Consider the following 25,726-nt stretch of genomic DNA (forward strand, 5'->3'; position numbering starts at 1 on the left):
TGCTGACTTCAAATCTGCCGAAATCTTCTGTTTGACTTTTGTTGCCAGTACTTGTATGATATCATTTTGAATTGTTTTCCAAGCTAGTGGTGTGTGTACATTTCTTGGGTGGTGACTCTTCTTATATGCTCCTGGAGTACAGCATCAAACACAGCCATCAGCTCCACAATTTTAAGGAAGTTTCCATTGTTTGGCACATACAGCTGATCTGAAGTGCCATGCAGTGCTAGGTTGTGGGTAGCAAGCATTCTCACAATGTCAATGAGTCTTTTCAGAACATTTTGCCAATAAAGAGACTCTGATGCAATCTTCTCTTGATGCTGATCATCTATGGTGGCCTTTAACCTTAGTCTCATCTCAAGCTCTTTCCACCTATGGAATGCTCTCTGGTGATTTGCTGCCTTCTCATGGCAGGCCAGATTTCTAGCCAGATGTTTTCAGTCCTTTGTTCCTGTAGAACCCAATGTGGCTGGAACATTAGACTGGAAGAGTTTGCAACAAAAACAGTATGCAGCATTCTGGGTTTTTGAGTACATAAGCCATGGCCTCTCCACTTTGTCACCATTGGGGATTTCACACCAGTAATGTGTTGGATGGAAACTTCTATTTTCATTGTCTTTGGGGAACATGAAGTTTTTCACTTGCTGTAGCCCATGTGTTACAAGGAAGTCCCTCAGGCTACTGCTCAAGTGGGTCCACAGTCCTGGATCATCTAGACTTAAAGAACTAAACTGAGCAGGAGCTGTTTCTTGCGCCTCCACCACACTCTTCTCTGATCTACACTTTTCTTCAGGAATGTGCATGGTTACATCCATTTGAGATGGAGAGATGGATGCTGCAGTAGCTTCCGGGTCACCTGCACTCTGACTAACTGGAAGATCAGGCATCTCCTCACCACTCACATCTTCACTGGGGCCGGAAGGCTCACCATGAACATTTGTGTCTATGTATCTCAGGAGAGCGCCTTCCTGCTTAGATAGAAAAGCTTCCTTTGCTTGTTTTCTTTTTCTGAATGCTGCCCCACAGGGGCGTTTTCTTCTTTCATGCTGTTCTGTGCCAGCTATAGTGGCTCTCAGTACTCAATTGAAGGGGACAAATAAGCAGGCTGGTAGCAGGGCCTGAGTGAGGGAAGATATCAGCGGCTTAAGGGCCTAACTGGCTCCTCCTACTTCAATTGACTGCCTGTTCTCCTCAACTGGGTTCAGGGAAGCAGCAGGAAACAGGAAGCTCCCTGAGAAGCTGGTGTTAATCAGTCCAGGCTCCTGGGGGTGCTGGAGAGGTGCATAAGAGGCTCCTCCTCCTCTCTCTCCCTACAGCTCCTGCTGCTTTCTGTTATTCCCTCTCACCTTTTCTCCTGCCTCCCTGTTTTGTCTCTTGTGCCCTCCTTCCTCCAGCACAGCACTCCACCATCTCTGTGCATCTAGAGCAGAGAGAATACATATGCACCAGCAGCAGACACAATTTTCTACACTCTGGTTCCTAGTGGCACCTCCCCACCCCCAGTCTGGCATCTGAGGCGGCCACCTCAGTTCTCCTCATGGTAAGGCCAGCCCTGACTTCATGGGAGTTTTGCTTGTTTATAGACTAATGTATTCATCCTATGGATGTTGGGTGGGCTATTTTTCCAACGAGGTTTAAGTGGCCTGATTCCCCACTCCCATCCACCCTTTATAGACATGTACACTAGTGCAAAAAAGATGTAAGAAGCTACCCTCTGATTTGGTAACGTTTTAGACCCACTTTGCACTTATTTTACATAGGTGTAAGTGAATTCATAAGGTGCAGAATCAGGAGAAGAAGCAGGTCCCCTGTATCTAGAAGGCAGGTCTGCTCCATGTCTCCCCGTCAGTTCTGCTGGTTATTGAAAATATTACATCTGTCATTAAAATCTCATCATGTGCATATATGGTTGGTGTTTATAGAAGTGCATAAAATCATTACCACTGGCAATGCAATTTCTCAGCCATTGTAGTTTGGGTCAGGTCAGTTCATTGTAGTCCACCTGCAGCACTCTCACTCATAAAGCTAATAAGAGACGCCCAATCAAAATGACTGTCCTAGCAAAAATTAGTACAATCAAGAGATGGTTAAATAGCATACTACATGACCATGTAGCTACTGAGAGGAACTGCCAAAATGTCCAAAGATAATTTTTATTTTGACAGGTAGATGCTGTTACTGAGGGCCAGATTCTGGCGTGCTATTTTACACTGCTCTAATCGCACAAAACAACCAGAAAATTGGCTCCACTGGTACTTGTGAATTCCCAATGTGTCAGGGGATGGTGAAAAGCTGGCATACATAGGGGCCATAGCCAGGAAAAAGGAGATCTTGGATCAGTGATCAGCTAGGTATAAGTTAGAACAGCCTTTGTGCCTCTCTATCTTATGTCAGAGACTTGAGTCATTTCTGGTTAGTCCCAGAATCTAGGAGCTATAAAGGTAGCATACAGTGACATATGCCCCCTCCCCCTGAGTTGTGCTGAATACAGCTCAGACACATCTGTCTACCCAAGTAACTGTATATTCAAATATTTTGTTTATTGTAGCTTATGTTTACTGTAAGGTGCTCAGGCACCATTGCTTATGACTTTTTTTACATCCATATGTAAGACATAAATAATTGGGTAGCTTGACTCACCTTGTATTTATATCCAGTGTTGGCTGGGTGTTCTGCATTTGATGAAATTATCCCCAAAAGACTGATGGGGAATGACGATTTTGTCTCATTAATATTCAGCACCACTTCCCTAGCATGGAAACAAGCAGAGAAACATGAAGAGGAGGTAAAAGTAGAGCAACGAGAAGAAGAAAGGTTTCTTAACTATATTAGAGATTCTCTAAAGGATCCCTGACCTCTAGCTAATCCTAAAATAGTAACATAATACATGTTCTGCAGATGAGCAATGCCACCCATACAGATGAGCTGATTTGGCATGGAGGGTTTTGATTTTGTATATGTCAGCAGGCCACATGGCAGCCAGGTTTTGGGGAGGCAACACCAATGTTTTTTTCAGCAAGGGGTTTTCAGAGGAGAAGGGAGAGAAAGCACATATGTGTGTGTTATCAGCTACCAGCCAGTACTTGCTCTCTGTCTCTCAGTTCTACCTCATCCTCTCTAGTACATGGTCAAGAAGCAGGTGTATTAAAATAAATTTTAGCTTCACCTTTTAAAAGTCAGGTGTTCCTTATTGTCTTCATGAAGCAGAAGGTCCTTCTGTCTGTAGCTGGGGCATCAGCATCAGTGTTCCCCTTCTTAAAAGATTTTTTTTTTGGGGGGAAGATAGTGAATATCATTATGACCTTCTAATAATCCTTGGAGAAGACAAAGATCTGGTAAGTAGAAGACAAAGATTAACAAACTTTCTAGCTACATATGGAAGTACTGACTGCTACAATTACAGGTAAACTTCTGAACATATGCTAGCATGGCCAAACATAGTAAACAAGAACCCTTCATTAAGGAAAATTTTAATCTTCCAACTTTCATACACAAATGTACTTGGCACCCTAAATTTTCCAGGATGTATCTGTCGGCGCCAACTCATAGTTCCTTGGCTCTACCGTTCCTTAGTTGTATATTGGTCTTTCTGTTTTTCCTGTCTGCGGGCTGTTTGAGTCCAATGGCTACTATTCCAACAAGATACTTGTGTTCTCTGGACTTATAGGCCATGGGTGAAATTCTGACCCCACTAAAATCAATGGCAAAACTCCCATTGAGTTCAATAGAGTCATTTTGAAATGGCACTTGAAAGGATTTTGATCTACCAATAAGATGCAATATTTTCTCCAGTGTCAGCTGCCTATTTTTAAATGCAATTTAAAACCAAATGCAACTGTAGTCAATAGAAAACTTTCACCTGGTTTCAGAAAATACTCAAAAATGTAGAGTATTTGAAAACTTTCCAGAGTCAGGGAGTGCAGGGGTGTGTGTATATAGATTATATATGTAACAGAGAAGGAAGTCATGTTGAAGATCTGGATCCTGATTTTGGTAGTCAGGGTAGTCAGATCTGGGTTTTTATTTCAGACTTCTCTCTTATACTTTACCATAAATACTTTGTACAAATTAAAGACAATGTGATAGAATATAGGGCATTTTGATTGCAAAATTTTAAAAAAGCACTATATTAAATTTATACTGTAGCATATGGTAGCAATAGTCGTGCTAAATTGCATCTATCATGTACTTTGACCTCACCTGCCCAATTCCTAATTTACCTTCACCAGGGCTTATTCTAACATTCCAAACTTCTGAGCAGCTTCAAAAAGTCACCAATGTTTAAAAATCAGCTTGCAAGAGAAGTACTTCATTTGCCACTCAAATGTAAAAATTTTCCTCCAAAATTACATTTTTCTGAGGTGCTGGACAAGAAATACTTAGTCCTGGACAGACAAGGGGAAAGTTTAAGGTCTGGTATCTCATGACCGTTCAGGAGTAGAAATGGGAAATCCCAAGCTTTTCTTGCTTGGAAGCCATGGAAGATCCACAGATATTAGACATTAAAGGAGTAACATTTTTATGTATGGAAAAGCTATTATTATACAATTTGTAGAAGTTTTAAAAATGTATGAGTTATATATTGTCTCTTCCTCTCAGGTCTGTGCAGTTGGACACGCGGTAACCAAGGCAACTGGCTTTACAGGCAGAGAGATGAAAAATAGTAAATAGACATAAGACATTTGTGCAATAGTTTTTCTGTAAAATATGAGGTTGATACAGAATATATAATGGTATGGTATAAAGGCTTTACAGGTACCAATTTGGCATGACCTATATAACTCTCTCATGGCTTTTACCACTATGAATAATGACACTCCAAACTCATGAGGCTATTGCCTTTATGCCACATCACATCCGCATGCATTCTCTCACTCTCAATTCTGTTAACTCGGATTAAGATAGCAGTGAAGACATGGCAACTCGGCTTTTAAATGAGTGTGCAGCTCAGTTTCAACCATAAACTCCTACAGCTGCTAATCTGAGCAGTTAAGAGCTGGGTTGCTGTGTATTCATAAATATTTTAACCTAAGTTAGCTAACGAGGGTTAGCTAACACGAGTTAGCTTTTTTTTTTTCTTGCAGTGAAGGCATAGCCTATATTATATGTGTCTAACTTGGGGAGAAGGATAGCTCAGTGGTTTGAGCATTAGCCTGTTAAACCCAGGGTTGTGGGTTCAATCCTTAAGGGGGTCACTTAGGGATCTGGGGCAAAATCAATACGTGGTCTTGCTAGTGAAGGCAGCGGGCTGGCCTTGCTGGCCTTTCAAGGTTCCTTCCAGTTCTAGGAAATAGGATATCTCCATTAATCTTTAAAAAAAATAATTTTATTTATTTTTAACTTCATTGCTGATAGTGAAGTTTGTAATCGAGCCGTAAAATAGGACTTAGATGAGACCTATATGGTGCATAAACTTTGTTCTGCCTCTGTGCACATGGACAAATTTCACCCCACCTACTTATAACATTCTTATAACATATTTCCTCTTTACTAAGTGTCAATGAAATATGACTGTTTTTTGTCCTCCGTGCAAGCACATCTACTCCCCTTGCTTCTGATTTTAATTTTGAAAACAAGAACAGTTTATTTTCTCTTCCTACCCTTTAAAAAATCATAGCAGTTCACACACATCCAAAAATTGTTTTAAAAATGGTGAAATTCCAACAATTTTCTTTTTTGATGTTAACAAATTTTGACCAGTTCTATAGTTGGTCAAAAAATACAAACAGTTTCAACCAAAAATTTTTTTGTGGGGGGGGTCTCATCAAAAATAGAATTTTGGACATATAAAATCACCAAAAACTCAAAATTTGGAAGATGTTGACATGGATGATCAATGAGTGGCCAGTTATACTCTATAAATGCCTGTATCCCACTTCCACTTGAACTGTTCTTTACCCACTGAACACCCCATGGAACACCTCCTGTCCTTCACTTCTGCCTGTCTTCTCTTCCTTTGTCTAATTGCATAACAGTATACCTGTCTACGAGTCAAATAATCAGTTAAACAAACCAAAAAACACAACAAGCTCACACCTGGGGTCCCATTTTCCAATTTGTGTGCCTCAGCTAGTGTCCCCAGTTTTGCAGTTAAGTACCCAAATACATATTTCAGGTGCCTAGGTACCAACTGAAGTACCCAAATGGACATACTGGAAGCAAGGCTTAAAAGCTGGATTTCTCTTGTAACCCACTGTAAAATTATAGAAATATAGGGCTGGAAGGGACCTTAAGAGGTTATCTAGTCAAGCCCTCTGTACCGATGCAGGACCAGTAAACCTACACCATCCCTGACATGGTTTTTGTCCTTCCTGTTCTTGAAATCCTCCCGCAGTGGGGGATTCCACAGCCTTCCTTGGAAGCCTTTTCCACAGCTAAACTACCCTTATAATTAGAACATTTTCCTAATAGCTAACCTACATTTCCTTTGCTGCAGAATAAGCCCATTACTTCTTGTCCTATATCCAGTAGCCTTGGAGAATAATTGATCACAGTCTTCTTTATAACAGCCTTTAACATGTTTGAAAACTGTTAGCAGGTCCCAATCAGTTTTTTTTAACCTTTCCTCATAGGTGAGGTTTTTTCTAAACCTATTATAATTTTTATTGTTCTCCTCTGGACTCTCTCCAATATCACATCTTTCTTAAAGTGTGGTACCCCAAACTGGACACTCTATTCCAGCTGAGGCCTCACCAGTGCTGAAAACAGGGGGACAATTACCTACATTGTCTTACATATGATATTCCTTTTAATACACCCCAGAGTGATATTAGCTTTTTTTGCAACTGTATCACAATGTTGACTCTCATGAATTGGAGATCCACTATACCTCCCAGATCCTTTTCAGCAGTATTACTGCCTAGCCAGTTATTCCCCATTTTGTATTTGTGCATTTGATTTTTCCTTCTTAAGTGCAATACTTTGCACTTGTTTTTATTTAATTTCATTTTGTGGATTTCAGACCAATTCTCCAGTTTGTCAAGGTTGTTTTGAATTCGAATTCTGTCCTCCAAACCCCTCCCAACTTGGTGTCATCAATACATTTTATAAGCATACTTTCCACTCCATTATCCAAGTTATTAGAGAAAATAGTCAATAGTATGGGACCCAGGATTGCCCCTTGTGGATCCCCACTAGGTACAGCCTCCCAGTTTGGCAGTAAACCTTCGATAACTACTCTTTGAATATGGTCTTTCAAGCTGTTGTGTGCCCCCCTTGCTGTAACTTCAACCTAGACCATGTTTCCCTAGTTTGCTTATGAGACTGTGATGTAGGACTATGCCAAACGTCTTACTAAAATCAAGATATATCACACCTACTGCTTCCCGCCATTCAGTAGACCAGTAAATATATTTTCTCCCTCATTTCTTTACTTTTATAAATACAGAAGAGATCAAAAAGTAATACATTTAATTTGTTTAAATATATATTCAACTCAAATAAGGGGAAATAATTTTACAAAATATTTAAAAAATGGTTTTCAGGCTGAGACTTCCATCAGCCAAATTTTAGCTTAAAGGAAATTTCTATGGCTCAGTGATATAAAAAAGCCTTTTCCCCTCCAAATGTTTATTAACACCTGACCACAATCCCTAACCATAGCAGTGCTGATTGGTACAGTATAATAGCAAAGGTCAGTAAAATACAAGATAGGAAAAGAATCTGAGATCAGAGGCAAAATTGAAGCCTTGAAGCTTTTTGGGGCTGAAGAATACATTGAAAAGGTTCATATTATAATTTTAATTTAAGTCTCAAAAAAACCCCACTCCTGCCTGAAAATTCACTTCTGACCTTATTTTCTACATATAGGGGATTAAATTATCACTGTTTTAAATGCCACATTAACTAGATATTTTGTGTATTGCACTGAGAATTCTGTAGAAAAATATCAGGGGCAGAAAAGTAAACCCATTCCTTTCTTATAATATTTGGCATATTCTGTAGCCCTTTTCCCCCCTCTTCAGATAAATGACTAGTGACTTTGATTTTGGAGGAACATTTAATGATGTGCCTTTGATATTCTGCAGAACCACTGCGTTAAAAATTCATATGGCCCCAAGCATTCATAAACTATGTTTCCTCCTACGCATGCTAGCAACAAAACTGTTTATCCTGTTTTACTGTATAATCATTATGGTTTTCCACTTATATTCATTTTATCTTGAATATCTTATGTAATGCCTCTATCCTCTGATGATATCTGGTGTTTGCCTTAGAAAATCCTGGGGAAATTCCAGAAGGAATAAATAGTAAAACTGGCCAAAAGTGACATGTTGAATAGAAGACTGCTTTTGTCTCTTAAAATATGGTATATAGTTCAGGGCTGGTCTAGATATGAAAAGACAGTGTTGTGATCTGCAACATAATTTGTGATTCATTTAGTTTGTTGATTTTATTGATTCTGCTGTGTACAGGGAGAATTTATGCTATTACTCTCCCAGGGCTATGTTCTACTAATTTGTGACAATATCTACACTAACTACTTCCAGCTGTGTGTTCTTCCATACTTTGATCATGTTATTAAAAAGCTATCCCTTGTGTTGCACACCATGATGGCATCATTAAAGAGTGTAGAAGAACACAAAGACTCCAAGAGTTAATAATGCCAGCGTAGTACAATTTTTTTTAAAAAAACAGGACTGTTGACTGAACTAGATTAAGGCCAAATACTTTGCAGGAGGGTTGATGGCAGTGGATACTGCTTGTTTACAAGAGTTGCAATGCCCCTGTTAAGGTAAGATTGATTTTTCCCTTTCCTCCTGAATCCACTGCCATTAGCTGGAAGACAATACACTTCCTTCAGATCAAAGTATGTGTATGGCATGGAAGGCAAAGCTATCGAATGCATTTTGAAATGACTTTCACACATGGTCACCGGACTCTCATAGTCTCTGCTATTTTTGACTGAATTTAAACCAGAGGGAAATGTTCCGTCTCCATAGGGGGTTAAACCAGGAGGGACAGGGGAGTCTTCCCTCCAAACATAGGTCCTTATTCTTTTCTCCCTTGGACCTTGTGTGGAGATTTGCCTTTCTGCACAGGTGGTGTAAAATTCACCCCTCTGATTTTGCAGCATTTCAAATCCACTTTGCACTGGGGTGAATGACTTCACAAATGTGAGGCAGTCAAGAGAACCAGGCTCTAATAGCAATTCAAATGGAAGACTGCAAACCCAGGGAATTCATATAATAACATCCTTTTTATTTCTCTGTCAGAGACAAGATACTGGAGCAACAAATGGAAAAGACAAGACATCTGGTGAGAATGGTAAGACTAAATTTTATTTCATTTTGGAGAATATCAAGCCAAGTTGTTTTCTTGTATCAAAATGTTTCATTTACAATATTGACATACATCAGCCTTTCCCTTTTCATCAGTTTGAAAACTTGTGTTTGCTGTCTTCACATTTATGTTTTTAGCATTTAACTATGAGCACCAGAGCCCTCATTTTGAACTTACAGTAGTGTCAAACAGGAGTAACTCTACTGTAGTCAATGGGTTATATGGATATAAACTGGTACAAGTGAAAACAGAATCAAGTACCAAAATATTTGACATCATGGACAAGGAGATTAGAGGCAGGGCTGGCCTTCCCATGAGGAGAACTGAGGCGGCCGCCTCAGGTGCCAGTCTGCGGAGGGGCACCACTAGGACCCAGAGTGTAGCAAATTGTATCTGCTGTTGGTGCATATGTATTCTCTCTGCTCTAGATGCACAGAGATGGTGGAGTGCTGTGCGGGAGGAAGGAGGACACAAGAGACAAAACAGGCAGGCAGGATAAAAGGTGAGCGGGAATAACAGAAAGCACCACGAGCTGCAGGTAGAGAGAGGAGTAGGAGCCTCTTATGTACCTCTCTAGCACCCCAAAGAACCTGGACTGATTAACACCAGCTTCTCAGGGAGCTTTCTGTTTCCTGCTGCTTCCCTGAACCTACTCGAGGAGAACAGGCAGTCTACTGAAGTAGTAGGAGCCAGTTAGGCCCTTAAGATGCTGATATCTTCTCTCACTCAGGCGCTGCTGCCAGCCTGCTTATTATCCCCTTCAACTGAGTGTTGAGAGCCACCCTAGCTGGCACAGAACAGCAGTCATGAGTGAAAGAAGAAAACGCCCCTGTGGGGCAGCATTCAGAAAAAGAAAGAAAGCAAAGGAAGCTTTTCTATCTAAGCAGGAAGGCGCTCTCCTGAGATACATAGACACAAATGTTCACGGTGAGCCTTCCGGCCCCAGTGAGGATGTGAGTGGTGAGGAGATACCTGATCTTCCAGTTAATCAGAGTGCAGGTGACTTGGCAGCTACTGCAGCATCCATATCTTCATCTCAAATGGATGTAACCACGCACATTCCTGAAGAAAAGTGTAGATCAGAGAAGAGTGTGGTGGAGGCTCAAGAAACAGCTGCTGCTGAGTTTAGTTCCTTAAGTCTAGATGATCCAGGACTGTGGACCCACTTGAGCAGTAGCCTGAGGGACTTCCTTGTACTGCGTGGGCTACAGCAAGTGAAAAACTTCATGTTCCCCAAAGACAATGAAACTCCTCACTATACCTGAAGAAGACCTATGCCAGCAATGCAGGGCACTAGAGACAGTGTTGACACATGATGACATGCACGATATTGATGCGAGTGATTTAGGTGATGAACTGAAACCCCTTTCAAGATACATTTCAGCAGGATCAACTCCAAAGGCTTTTCTGGAATATATGTGCACAAATAAGATGACCACCCTCTTTCCAAATGCTTTTGTTGTTTTGCGCCTACTTCTAACACTTCCTGTAACAGTTGTCAGTGGAGAACGCAGTTTCTCCAAGCTGAAGTTAATAAAAACATATCTATGCTCCACAATGACACAGGAGAGGCTGGTTGGCCTTGCAACCATCTCAATAGAGCATGAGCTGGCCCAGACTGTGGACCTTCAGTAGGAAGCAGTTCAAATCTTTGCAACCAAGAAGGCAGGGAAAACACGACTTTGATTATTCAAACAGATAAAAATGCCAGTGTTTACTATGCAGACAAGAAAAGTTACATTTGCTGTTCAGGCGTTTGAAAGTTAAGTGTTATTTAAAATTTTTGAACAAGGCATTTTAAGTTGTTAGTTCTCCTTTATTGGGGTAGGTAGCAGAGCAGTACTGTGAGAGGAGTAGAACAGGAAGAAGGCAGAATTGAGACCTTTGAAAGTTTTGGCTCAAGTGAGGGGGAATGGGGGTGTCATTTGAGCTCCCTGCCTCAGGTGCCAAAATGTTGTGGGCTGGCCCTGATTAGAGATGATTCAGTATTATGGACTGGGTCATCAGTGTCTACTATATGACTGAGCAGAGAGCGTAAAGACAAGCCAGCTGTCCTAGGACTGCTCATATCAACAATAGTCTCTGTGTGCTTTTATTTTGGGGAGCATGTAATTGTGGGTTCTCATGCCCTTCTGGGGAGCTGGACACTGAAAAGGAGGCAAGAAGGGATAGGTTTGTGCCATTTGAATGCCGCTGTACAAGAGTTGACTCACTGATGGCTTGCCCCCTTGTGGCAGGGCATAGCATTGTAAGCTTTCCTCATCTGTCACTCCCTGCCAACAGCCATTCCAGCCCTGGCAGTTTGCCTTTTCTTGTGACTCAGTTCTCCAGGCAAATCATTTATAGTCCCACCTCTCCCAGGGTAACAGAGTCCAAGAAACAAAAATCCAACGTTTTTACATCAGGTCTTTAGGCCCTGTCTAGTCTCCATGATTCTTATACCCTGTTGTCTCAGGGCTTTCAAAAGTCCTTATCCCCTTATATCAAGGGGCTCCATGTCACCTTCCTGTGTGACTGGCCGGTGAGCCTAGGCCCACTCTCTCCTCTAGGTTCCAACCCAGAGACCCAGTAGTGAGCAGGCAAGGTCTATTCAGACCCACCCCTGATATCTGTATGGGCTTCTTCTGGGGCAGATTTAAGGGTCAGCGCATGATCAGCAAACATGCAGCATGCGGCCTAATGGTTATGTGACATCATGGCACATGACCCGAAGATGAGCTGTGTGTAGTTTTGAAAGCTTGTCTCTCTCACCAACAGAAGTTGGTCTAATAAAAGATATTACCCCACCCACCTTGCCACGTCACCTTAGGCTTTTTTAAACATAAACAGTTTAAAAAAAAAAACCCATACAGGCCCCTCCTGTTCCTGCCCAGTTGAGCCTGCTTCTAATTAGTGGCCTTCTTGTAGCCTACATCTCTCCCCTACTTGCTGTTTAATTAGGCCTACCTGGCCTGATTCACTCTCTCAGGGCCACTGTGGGGAATATACCCCATCACAGTCTCCTTCATTCTTCAGAAGCCTGTTCTATTTCATCTTCTGCATCAATGCTGTCAACTTCTTCAAGGGTCTAAAATGCATCATCAAGTTCCTCTTCTCTTTGAAAAACTGCTCTCTTGAGCAAGAATTTGAAGATAAAAATTATTTTTAGATTTAAGCATTAGTTTTCCCCATTGACAGGAAGAGTTTGCAAAATATTTATGTATTTCCTGCAAAGCTGGAAAGACAGCCTTCTGGTCCAAACTGGCCTTATCTTTATCAGCATGCACCAAAACTAGGTTAAAATAATGTGGTGGGCAATAGATGTATGTTGCATATACTTTGTCTCCCTTTCCTGAAAGAAACTTTCTCATTTTTGTTTGGAATCCTTCACGAGCTCCGGTTCATTGTACTGGCCCCATCATAACCCTGTCCAGATAGGTATTTGGAGTCTAATCCACACTTCCAGAATAAAACATTACTTAACAAGTCACACAAGGATGCAGTGCCTGTCTCACTTACTGTCCCAAAGCTTACAAAATGCTCTTTTATATCTACTTTTTTCCTTCAATATAATCAATACTAACAAAGTAAAGCTAAATGGACATTTGATCAACATATCCAGGGTTCCATCTACAATGACGGTGAAAAACAGCTGATTTTCAGCTATTAAGTATATGCCTCCTGGCTTTTGACGTTAAAAGACTTAAGTTCATCAGTAATTGTTGTGTTCAAGTATTTGATTATCTTGGTGTCACTATGTTGGGGAAAAAGTTGTATTACATCTGGCAAGTAGTTTATTGATGCTCAAGTAAATACCACAATTATTACTCTCCAGCACTTCACTGTGGCTGTGGAAAGGGAGACCCAAAATAGCTAAAGCTTTGATTGTGTCAAGCAATATTTTTAGTACATGCCATTTCCTGATGTTTTCATACGCTTCCTATGACCCTTCATGAGCTGTAGAGCTGCCACAAGTGACCAAGTATGTTGCCTGCTCCTCCATGAACAGACATTGACTTTAGTATATTCTTCCAATAGTTAGAACCTGTTATCCAAGTTGATTTTTGAGTTTCTGTATCCTCGAACATCCAACACAGTGACAGTATGCAGAATCTGAAAGATATGAGTATGCTAGCCACCTGATATGCAAATCTTCATGCAGTGCATTTTTCATTCTGTAAAATGAAAAGGAAAATGGTGGGTTGTAGGAAAAGAAATTAACTGTTCATTTGGCATATCACTGTTAGTGGGCTGTCAAGGACCAGTCCATATCAGCATAAGCAGTTGCTCAGTTGATAAAACTGAATCTTGAAAGTGACTTTTATCAGATGGGAACTTCAAACGTGTTTCAACAGGAAGATTGCTTTGACCTGATCACCTATGGGTCTTTGAGTTTTTGTTTTAAGATCATCTATGGGATCTTTGGCTTAGTTGGTTTGTGGCTTATCTTCAGGGACTTCAGCTGTGCTGGTTTCAAGCAAAGTTTCTCTGGAAATATCGTCAGCTACCATTACAGGTAAAATTTCAGTGGTACTGCACTAATAGTGTTCCAGACTTAATCGTGACACAACAACAGATTCATGCTTGCTGAACTGAGATGCAGTTCTTGACTTTCTACTTCAGACTGCAGGGGTTGATCAGGAAGTTTACAATGTAATAGTTTAGAGGATCTCTGGAGGCAGTTTGTAACAAAAAAATCTTTTTCTTTTCATTTTCTAAAACCAGACTTTTATTTGTGTTTGTTTTTTCATTTCCAGATATCTTCCAAGATGAGAATAACTAAGTTGGAAGTATAGGCCTAAATAAAGTGTCTTTTTATGCTGCTTAATTTAGCCTTCAGTTACGGAGGTAATCCTAAAAAATGTTGATTCTTCTCTACAGACTCTCCCCTGGGCCTTTTCTTTCAGTCTACCAGTCTCTCCATTCTCTAGTGCTACAAGCAGGATTGCTAAATTCTGTCTCTCTCCCCTTGCAGTCCCCTTCTACTCAGGGCTTCCTCTCTTTATAGTAACCACCCAGCTCCTCGCCCAGCTAAGACTACTATTTAATTGGGCCTGGTTCCCACTCCAGCTGCAGTAATTGAATATCCAGCTCTCCTTACCCCTTTTAGTGCCAATAAGAGATTTATACCCCATCACAAGCACAAAACTGCTATAAGTAGAGGTGGTTGGGAAACGTTTTTCTTTTTATCCTGTGGAAAACTTGACTTTTCATAAAACAAAACAAAACAAAAACCCACCAACCAAACACCCCCCTGAAAGTTTATGGCTGAAAACTCAATTTTCCGCAGAAAGCAAAAATTTTGCTTATTCAAAAACCTAATTATCCATCAATAAACACTTTTGAAGAACATTTTTTAACCAACCCTTGCTTTAACGCAGCTGAGAAATGGGGCCACTGTAAGCTTATGGACAATTCATGAACAGGAAAAGGACCAAACTTACCAAATAAATTGTCCATTTCAAATTCTTTGCCCAAGTCTAATCAAAAGAGAAAATGTTCCTGCAGCTCTGTGTAAGCTCAAAAGCTTGTCTCTTTCACCAACAGAAGTTGGTCCAATAAAAGATATTACCTCACCCACTTTTGAACTAACTGAAGGAAGGAAGAATTGAAAAAAAAGGCATGAACAAGCCTGTTCTCACAAGATTTCAAGCCCATTTTCCCCCAGAGTTGAGAGATTTGGATTGTTCAGATAAGGTTTGGATATGCCTATCAATTTTGTTATTCTGAAATGAACCTCGGTACCTCTTGAGAACTCATCCTGAGATGTTATTTCTGTTTTACTTTCCTATTAAGGATAGATGACTTTCCCATCAGTGTTGTTTATATAAAGTTATAGTGAAATGAAATGAGTACACTAGATTCCAAATATTCTAAAACTATGCAGTTAACAAAAATTAAAGAAGAAAGAGAAATACATATTTTACTAGGGTTTTTTAACACGTTGACTCATTAGGCACAAGTTCACACACACAGCAAAGTCATTCATGTCCTCAAGTTAACTAAAAGGATGTCAGAGAAAATATTTTAGTTATTGGTAAGGTTATTGGAGAGGTCTTTTTCTTTGCTGTTGCTGCACATTATGAACCAAGATTGTTTTCCTTGTGTTTCATCATGAATAAAACTGTCCAATTTCCTAAGTTAATACAGACTCAGAGACTCAAATCCTGCTGTCCTTTGATCTCAACAGGAATTTTGTCTGAATAAGGACTGCAGGGTTTGTTCAAAAGTAAATTAGATCTTTAGTTAAACGAGACATTTTTATGCATGGTGTTGACTATCTATTATGTACAATGTAAGCAAATTCGGTGTCAGTAACATTTTTTGTGTAATGTAATGATAACAAAGAGTGTCCTGTCTATAAAACAAAGTTCAGGGGCTCCCAGGGAGATGGGTGAAAGTCCTTTGTGCCATCTCAACCCCACACCCTTGCATGAGGGTCAGGGACAATCTGATTGCCCATTTGGAATTCAATTTTAAACAAAAATGAGGCAGCAAATATATGAAAAGGAAAGTTGGACCCACAACTTTAGATCTTGCTCCATAAACTGTGTATTGTAGGTACTCCTAGTTAATTAAGCAAATGTGAATTATTCCTTTGGAAGCTGTGCATATATTGTATACATATCTACACACGCTATACAGCCTCCTTAACATATTTTGGCTAGAAGACTGGAAAATGTCAACATCCTAAGCATGTTTCCATTGCTGCTGCTGCCACCCATTATCTCTGCTGATGCTCTCTCTAGGGTCAGGATGATGCTTTCCATTTTAAAGGAAGAAACCCCTTCTCTTTATTGAAGGCTGCCCAGCTGCAGAGTTATGCTAAGAAAACAGCACAAAAAGTGGCATTTAAAAACTAGTCATTGCCAATGTTCCCTCAAATTTTTCCCATGCATGTGCAGAATTAATTTTGCTATGTGCACCGATATGGAGGTGATGTGTGGTGGGTTTAGGGCCGAGAGGTTCAGAGTTTGGGAGGGGGCTCAGGGCTGGGGCAGAGGGTTGGGGTGTTGGGGGGCGGGTGAGGGCTCTGGCTGAGGGATGAGGGGTTTGGGGGCTCAGGGCAAGGGCAGAGGGTTGGTCTTGCGGTGCAGGAGGGGGTGAGGGCTTTAGCTGGGGGTGCAGGGTCTGAGATGGGGCCAGGGATGAGGGGTTCAGGAGGTGGCTCAGGACTGGCGCAGAGCGTTAGGGTGCGGGAGGTAGTGGTGGTGAGGGCTCTGGTTGGGGGTGCAGGCTCTTGGGTGGGGCTGGGGATGAGGAGTTTGGGGTGCAGGCTGCCCTGGGGCCAGAGGATTCCCCCCCAGCCCTCTCTCTGCCGGCAGCAGCTCTGGGGGAGAGGTGCTTTTTCCTGGCGGCAGGAGTTCCGGGGACAGGCCCGTGGCAGCCCAGCATGCCCCAGCTTGCTCCCCTCCTCATCCAACCCCTACTTCTCTTCTCTCCAGTCCCATGTGGCTGCGCACCTGCATGACCCTTTATAGCCTGCTGCGCAGCTGCGCAGCTTAGAGGAACTTAAGTCATTGCCCTTCTTCCTCCACCAGTCAATGATCTAACTGTTAAGAGGACCAGGAAGAGCTACTGGAGATTAGCGCTGGGTGAACCATAGAAATAATTACTTTCAAGCATTCTGATGAATTAGAGATGGAATTTTGATTCATCATGTTCAGATCCCTGTTTGCAGACACTGGTGCGGGTGAAGTTTTGTTCTTGCAATGTTTGTGGGAAATGAATTTTGGGCCCATAGCAGAAGTATACAACAATATGTATGTTGTTGCTGTTCTATTTGCTGATGTGTCATATGCTTAGAAAGGTTTATGTGAAACAGGTATGCCTCCTTGTGGCTAGGTCTGTGAATTAGCTTTTGCCCCATCTGGTGCCACCTTCTGTTGGTTACTCTCACTGAGTCTGTGACCCTTCTCTCTCTCCGTGACATGGGGTGCGCTCTCTTTGTTACTTGGCCCGCTGGTCAGGTCACTATATAGTTGCTGAGACTCCTCATGTTCCAGTTTCCCAGTGGGAAGACTGATTTATCATTTGAGCAATATAGTCACAGCCCCAAATTCACTCATCTGGGACTGCTTTGTGGTGACCCTATTGCTTGTTGGTTCTTGAAGAAGAGCAGCAGCAGAAAGTGGGCTTAGAAAAGGCAGTAGATCCCCTCCCAGCATCTAACACTGGTGTGAGCTGTGTAGATTTGGGGAGGGATGGAGTGGAGCAGTGCGGACTAGTTCCAAGAACTGTTTTGCCAGTGCAGGGTAGGATGGCTTGTAGCAGAGGGAGATCATGTGCACAAATCATATTCCTAACAAATTGGGGACCTGACTAGACCCCTATGGGATCATGGTGCACTAGCTGGACTTCCCTTCTGCTGCTCTCTTTAGTACTCTATCACGCTGCTCTGTGGGTCCAGCGGGGAAGGGTGTGGAGAAAAAGGCCTCTTCTCCCAGGCTACCTGTGCAAAACAGGACAGGATTTCTCTGCAGAACATTTCAAGGTGGCAATTCTCTGTATAACACACAACACCATGTCCTCCTCTTGTGTATGTACAGCAGTTAACACAGTGGGCCACCGACCCCGTTTGGAGCCACTGAATCCTACTATAATAGAAATACTAAATAATAATACCATGCAGCTGGAGCTCAGTGGCAAAAGTCACATTGACCGCAGTGGCAGCAGAATTAGATCATTAAAAATATTTATCTCGCCTGACAATTGTAAGTAGCCGTGGCATGGCTTAGTGTCCTTCTACAGGTTATGATCAAGTCACGCTGAAGACTGAAATTTTACCATTGTGATACCATCATGGACTGATCCAAAGCCCATGGAAAGACTCACATTGACTTCAGTGGTCTCTAGACGAGGCCCCAGTAGCCTTCTTGACCAATATTTACAATAGTCCTATTAAGAAGCTACAGTATTTCAGCTTGTTATCGCAGAGTGGGGAAGAATAAAATTATTATTAGGAAAAATGGCACAATAAATTAATGTTCTTAGGAGACAAGGTTGCTTGTGCTACTTACACAGAACAGTGAAAAAAATCATTCTCTGTTTTACTGATATTTTGTCATTAGTAATCTTTCCAAATAGCCTTTTAACCCCTATAGGCACTTAAATAAAAATGGTCGCGTTTGCACAGGCGCAGAAAGCAGATGCATCTCTCCACAGATTTCAGAGAGAGTTGGCAGTGCTCAACATCTCCGCAAACCAGGCCACATTAGTTTAGATGTCTAAATATGAGTTTAAGGACCTAAAAATGTATTCACTTATGTTTGAAATTTTTGCCCTAAATTTATATCTGTCTTCAATGCAGGACTTGAACTAGCATATCATCTTAAACACAGCTACCTGTGAATTCAGCATGTTTGATGTCCTCGTTATTCAGCACAGCTGCCACTGTTTGAACAAGGTCCCCAGTCTGCCCATAGAAAGAGGGAAACAAGAGATGATAAACTGAGGACACCAGCAAGAAAGCAATGTTTAGCTGGACTGTGGCACTGCTCTCTGAGGCATCAGACAGATTAAGCTTTGGTTTACACCAGCTTCAATGGTTGTAAACTCATGCTTAGAGCCCTGGCAGTAGGAAGGTTCAAAGCAGCCCGAACTACCAGCCTCGACTGGAAGATGTACAGAGGGCCTGGCACAGCCCAGACAGAGGGAGGCACTGGGTAAGAAGGGAGCATTGCCACCATTGGCAGGGGATTTACTGATTCATGGTATCCCTTCAGCAGTCTCTCCTAGCAGAGCTGCTACGGCACCCCTGCCATAACTTAAAGCTGCTCCCCCATGGTGGAAGACAGAAATGCTATCACCACTTGTCTCTCATGGTATAAATCTCACCTGGGCACAGGGAGCCAGAAGAGTGCAGGGAGGTGTAATTTACATTTCGTTTACCAATGGCGGTGAATCTGGCAAAGTGTGCTTTTAAGTGTCCTTTCTATTCTAGTGGAAAATAGTAGCCAAAGAAGTAGTTTTATTTCCTATCCATTCCAGGTGCATAGCCTCCTTGTGCTTACTAGTCTTGTGATGTCACAAAGAGGTTTTCCATAACTCAGCACTTGTCGCCGCTCACCTCATTTTACATCATCCTACATTCTTCTTACATAAATGACAAGCTGCCACCATACAAACAGCTCTTTACAACCTAGCACATTCTGCAGGAGAATAATTGCATCAAAACCAGTGGGCTCTGTCTTTAAATTTGGAAACATCCTTTTTAGCTATTAATAGAGCCCCTACTTATCTTCTGAAAGCGCACGAGGTACACAACTATTATTTTTGTATGGTTGTAAATTACATTCTCCATATGTCAACTCTACCATCAAACATTATGAACAGCTACAATTACAAAGTGTGTGTATTTTCATGTGACGATTGTGACAGCTTTCTGGGGCTGTTGAGTCAAGAGCAAAGTAGGACAGTTTTGCATTAACTCTTTTGGCAGGTAGAGTAGCCCCGTCCTGCGGGGCTCTGGTGATCATTTAACAAATGCTATTCTTCTTTCCAACTTTCTGTTCCTTTCTCAAATACTCATTTGATGTACGGTCTCTGCTTCAGAGTGTGTCCATAGAGATGCTAGTGGAACTGTGGTCTGGATCGCATAGTCCCCAAGGGTTACGATATGCCATGGCCACAACTGAAATTTTGCTTAAAGAACTCAAGCTATGGGCTGTTTTGCATTCCATCACTTCTGTTTCAGTCTTTATCTATATTTCGTCTTTCACATCTGAAACAACACAATCTGAACTCCCTGAAATATGAATGCTTATATGCCATATTTTACAACACGTGCGAAGAAGTCATCATGCTGTGCTTCTCATCATTATGTGAATTATTAATAGGCATGGAGATATCCATCATAACTCTCCAACCAGCTATTCCCATGCACTGTAGTCAGCACTCCATTCTGTAACAGCTTTGTCCAAACAAGGACTTATGGAGTACTTGCACAACGTAGGAGAGCTTGAGAACCAGAGAGAACTTCAGAATTGCTGTGTCGAGAAGACTAATCAATCATGTTTGCATTCACTTGTGTGCAATTCAGAGCATAATGGCACCAGAATCCTTGGCTGGGGCCCATAGGCATTAATGGGGTAAATACTTGTGTTTAGGAACTCAAAATTCACTTCCCACTAACATTTTCCAATACACACTCAACATTTATTATTTCTGGGTGCAGTCCTGCAAGTAACCTTGTTATTTGTGGAAAATGAACTCCAAAGGGAAGGGAACACCACTGAAGCTAATTTACTTACATATTCAAATTGAATATTCATGGAATATGTTTTGTAGTATCTGCTTAGCTATAGTTGTCATGTCCTTTTGTCACAAGGGAGGTTCATGACTGAGCTATCACACTGCATTATATACTACAGCATTCTTTATTTTGACCTTCTCTCTAATGCTGCTCATGTGAAAAAAGGTCTGGCAGGCATTTTCTGAATCAATGTAAAAAATTCTTTCCAGACTGAGGCTATCTCTGGTATTTTACCCCATGGCACCAGTTACGAGTTAGGTATGATGGCAGTGTCTGAAACTAATTAATATTGAGCTTTCTGGGTTTTAGGTAGAGTGGCAGGGGGAAGTGACCGTGCAGTACACATGTCCTCAACTGTTTTCATCACTGTATTTTACTAGTGTCCTCTCCTTAGAAGTGGTGTTTTCCAGAATGTGATGTCCAAATCAGTAACACATACCTTCCTCCTCCTTTGCACTTCTGATCCACAGATTCCAGCAGTCAAACTCTGGATCACCTTACACAAAGCCCAGCTGATGTCAATCGGGATGCATGACATGTCAGTCAGCACAGAACTTGGCCTCGTGTCCAACCTCTACCTCTTAAAGTTGCAAAAATACCCCTCTCAAAAACATCCATAGGCACATGGACATCAATTACAATTATATTACACCTTAACTAAGTGTGCATAAAAAAGTATCTACATCCCTGCCATAGTTAACTTAACCATACATTATGTATATCATTCCTAAGAGTCGCACGCTGAGAGTACAGGTGGGCCCTGCATCATGCTCTAAATGTCAATAAACTCAGCCTCTTTCAGACCAATGTAGGAAGCAAGTTCCAAAGTTGAGGGCCCTATACTGAGCCACCAGCCATTCATATCTAGGGACCATAGAAACAACACTCCAGCTGACTTATCTGCTGAGACAGCATTTAGGAGGAGAGCCAGACATGCAGGTAACCAGGTGCCAAACCAAACAGGTTTTTATAGCTTTATGTCCTCCCCATGACTGTTACTCCTTTAGTCATCAGATCTGATCCTCCAAATTGGATGTTCAGTATCTCCCACTGTCTTCCTCCTTCCTATCTCCTCACCTCAGCCAGCATATCTTAGATATAGCCAATCTTGTCCTTTATATTAGAGCTCTTAGGCTGTTCTCACATCTTCCATGTGTGAGGGAGTTACACATGAATTGCATTTCCTCTCCTAGGTGAGTTTCCACTTCTGAGGCGCAAGGCTAGGTACAGTTTCTGATCAGAGGAGCACTGTGTGCTTAGTTACCTAGAGGGAGAAATCAGCAGTCAAGAATCTTCTCCAAAACTTTCAAACCAAAACCAATTGCTTACATATGGTTTATTTAGTGTTAACACAACTTTTGCTGTGTGCATGAAATACAATCCACACCTTCTGAAATTACACACACATACACAAAATGCTGATTTTTTTTTTTTTTTTTTTTGGAGAGGACTGTCTGAGGGAATATTAAGAAAAAATATGAAAAAATCTATGATTTAAAAAATTGATATAGCATCTGGGAGAGAAGATACTGCTCTTGTTTCTTTCTTCTTTGACATTTCTAGTGTCGTTTTGCTTTTTATTGCAGCTGAATATTTCATCAAATAATAAAGAGAACTCTCAATTCCACATGTTTTCTTAACCAGTACCTTATTAAAAGTTGCATCAAGTAAATCAGCCCAGCTGTGACTGTATAGTCTGATCAGTGTTCTCTCTCTGCACAGGAAGTTTTCAGTTCTTGTATCATTTATCATGGATTGCAGTGACTCCACTTTGGTGTGCTTGTCTGGGAACATTTCATCAGATGAAAAAGGAATCTTTCTGTTCCAGTGTGTGGGGGTTTATCTGATGTGACTTTTAATGACACTGTTTAAAAAAAAAGAAATTTCTACCATTCTTCCTTTAAAGGCCCCCTCAGCAGAAAGCCAGCTAGCTGGAACATATGGGACAGAAAAAAATCCTTACGCCTGATGCTCCTGCCGCAAATCTGTCTGTGTAGGTACTTATATGGCCCTCAACTTCATAGTCTCTGAGTGCCTTCCAAGAGTTTAAAAATAGAGATAACAATAACTGTCTCTGTCTCTCTCTTTTTTTCCAGCCTGCAGGAGCAATAGTTTGATTAGTTTATACAGATTTTTGTGTTTGCTTCCTTATGCTTGTGTCTATGGGTGTATTTGGAAGAGATCTAAAATGAGGCACAGAGGAGCAGATAAGTCCACATTTTCAAAAAAATTAGCCACACTTTTGGGAGCTCAATACCAAAGCATGTGTGCAAGTTGGAGATTTGAATGCATACATACCTATGTGAATGTGACTCTGTAAATGCTTACTGGCCATTGCATGCTTGCAAGTCAGGCACACGTAAAAGTTCAAGTCCGTTTCTGAAAATGAGGGTCATAAAGAGCACTTTCCATGGGAAATCCTGGCTCAGGTCCCTGCACCATTGTTACGGAGTGAGAAAATCAGAACTGCAGTGGCTCTACAGCACACAGGTGGGAGGCAGCCTATAGAAAGATAGAGGATAGCTTCATTAATGATTATTACTTAAAACTGTACTATGGAAGTGTCTAGTGCAACTGAACCCCATTGTGCTAGATGGTGTACCTACACAGAATAAAAGAGTCCCTGCCCCCCCGCCCCCTCAAACAGAGAAGACAGGCAAAGAATAGATGGAGAAACAGAGGTCAAGTGACTTGCCCAAAGTCACACAGCAGGTCAGCATAGAGCCAAGAATAGAATCCAGGTCACCCGACTTCCAGTTGCGTGCCTTATCCATTAGACCTCACTGCTTCTCAATTACTGTCTTTTCTCACACACCCTTGTATTTCAGAAATTAGTGCCTCTCTCTCAATCTCTCCTCTGTCACACTCTGGTTTTGCATTGTGCTCTTTGTCTCAGCTTTCACCACTAATTCATGGTGACTGAAGCTATTCTGGGTAAGAGTCCGTCTTAGTTCATTTGTACTTTTAATTATGTCAGTCACTTAGGCCCAGATTTTAAAGGTATTTAGGCATTGCTATTCACAACATTGCAGTGCCTAACTGACTTAGGAACCTAAGTCCCATTGCCTTTCAGTGAGACTTAGACATGTAAGTGCCTAAATCATGTTGAAAATGAGACTTAGGCTACTAAATCAGTTGGGCATTGCAATGTTAAAAATCTGGGCCTAAGAGCCCCAAATGGGCATTTTTTATAATAGTTATACATTGAAATAAAGGGAACTTTGGACATGTCATTAGTTTTTTGCTGCTTAGATCACTCAGAAATGTGTTTAAGTTCCTGTCAAATGTTAGCGAGAAAGGGCGTAACTGAAATTATGCCCTTGACAAGTACCATATTTCTTTTTGAAGTCGGCTTATAATTATCAGTGTGCTGCTTCACCACATACCAGAAGCAATGAGACCGCTTCTTGTGATTGGCATATACCTGACACCTACTGACTTGCTCCTTTCAAATGACAGAGGTAACATTTAAAAACCTTCCTAGCACACACAGTGTTAGGATTCTGTCATGCTGCTGACATGGGAGTATGAGCCAAGTTCATCCATAGTAGAAACCCAGTGAAGTCAATGGCATTCCATCAGAGATGAATTTGGCCCAGTATCTTTAGGGACTCTATGGGAGTTTATATGCAGAATCAGGGGCAGATTCATAGCTGGTGTAAATCAACCTAGCTCCATTGAAATCAATCGAGTTAGGTTGATTTACACTAGCACATGATGTCAATCTCAGGGTTCAAAACCTCTAACACCATATGTTTAAAAAGCCTGATAAAAGTGGAGCAGCCCAGCAATTTACTTTCTAATTTAGTGGAAGTGAAAAATGAGGGAGGAAAGAAATCAGTACACAACACTAGTTACCAGTACATTCTAAAGCAGCAACATCACTTTTATTTTGACTACATGAACTAATTCATAGAACTACTCTTTCCCCACAGAAGACTTGTTTTTGGAAATGAAAAATGCCTCCCAATTATATAGTTCTTCTGTTAATAATTTGATAATCTATTAAGCATCTCCAAAGGTTTTTATGATTCTAATATATTGCATATTGCTGGCATAATGCATTTATCCTGATGCTCTACAATCACTATGTAATTTGGTATAATTGGAAGTCCCTGCTCAAGGGAGTGCCAGCATTTCAAATGGCAGAAGTGCTACAGGTTAGGACCGAAATCAAGGCTATTTTCAGTTGAACTGGTGTTCTGGACAGAGCAGAGATTTAGTGTTCTAAACCACCCCAGGTTGGGTCCTGTCTTCTATTATTCCCTCTTGACTCAGTGACCCTCCAGCTACTTACCTGTGTTTTTTTCACCTTCTCTCTCCCCCTCTCAGTCATTGAGTAATCATGTTTAGTTCCAGAGGTACCCCAAAATCCTTTCCAATGTTTACCACCTTGCTTTAGAGGAGGTACTGGAGTAACCAGCACAAAATATACTAAGTTTGCATCTGAGTCCCAAAGCCAATAGTTGCACTCAGCTAAGTGGAAAACTGCATATTTCCAGCTGTTGACATAAGTTCAGAGGGCAGCTCGGCTTGTGTTTAGCACCCCTTTATGTTAATCCCAAATTGCAATGCATGGGAAACAGAGAATCCTTAATGAGGCTGCTACAGCCCTTGCCCTGGTGCAAGTGGGCAGATCCTTGGCTGTATCATCCCCCTCACCACGCTGACTAACACAGCTACTCAGAGTCACTAGCTGCCTTCTGGTCTGGTCCAGGGGCAGGGCAACCATGGATTGTCCTTTGCTCAGTGCTCACGGCAAAACCATAACGGAGTCCATTATAATGCATGTGAATCCTTGTATACAAAAGTAGAAAAAGGCGAATTAAAGGGTTGTGACTTAAACTGTAATGTAGGAGAACAGAAGGCTGCCAGAAGGAGTAGGCTGGAAGGGGCTGGGAGTATGTGTGTGTGGTTGAAGGAGAATGGACAAGCACATGCTGGAAGACATCATGCCAAGGGATTGCTGCCGGTGGTTGGAGGATTCACAGGCTTAGAGAGCCAGCCGAAGGGAGGGCTGGCCAGGGTGAGCTTGAGCCCCGGATATTGCTGCAGCTGAAGGATTGAAGTGGGACAAAGAAGGTAGTTAGAAGATGGCATCACCGTGGCAGTGAGAAGAGTGCTTGTGTGAGGAGATAGCTGGCATACTAAAGTGTGGAACTGGCAGATCAGAACTTCCAGTAATGATACTAGTATTATTTAATAGTAATA

General features: G+C 41.6%; 1 protein-coding gene across 1 annotated transcript in view; it reads left to right on the forward strand.

Moving 5' to 3' along the window:
* Positions 1–25,726, forward strand: part of PCP4 (Purkinje cell protein 4) — a 70,317-nt gene that overhangs the window by 17,044 nt on the left and 27,547 nt on the right. The window contains exon 2 of the mRNA XM_054016469.1: positions 9,216–9,267. Within this exon, the coding sequence (XP_053872444.1) occupies positions 9,216–9,267 (52 nt within the window). The remainder of the gene's footprint in view (positions 1–9,215; positions 9,268–25,726) is intronic.

The sequence above is a fragment of the Malaclemys terrapin genome, chromosome 1, assembly GCF_027887155.1.
Source record: "Malaclemys terrapin pileata isolate rMalTer1 chromosome 1, rMalTer1.hap1, whole genome shotgun sequence".
Classification (NCBI taxonomy): domain Eukaryota; kingdom Metazoa; phylum Chordata; order Testudines; family Emydidae; genus Malaclemys; species Malaclemys terrapin.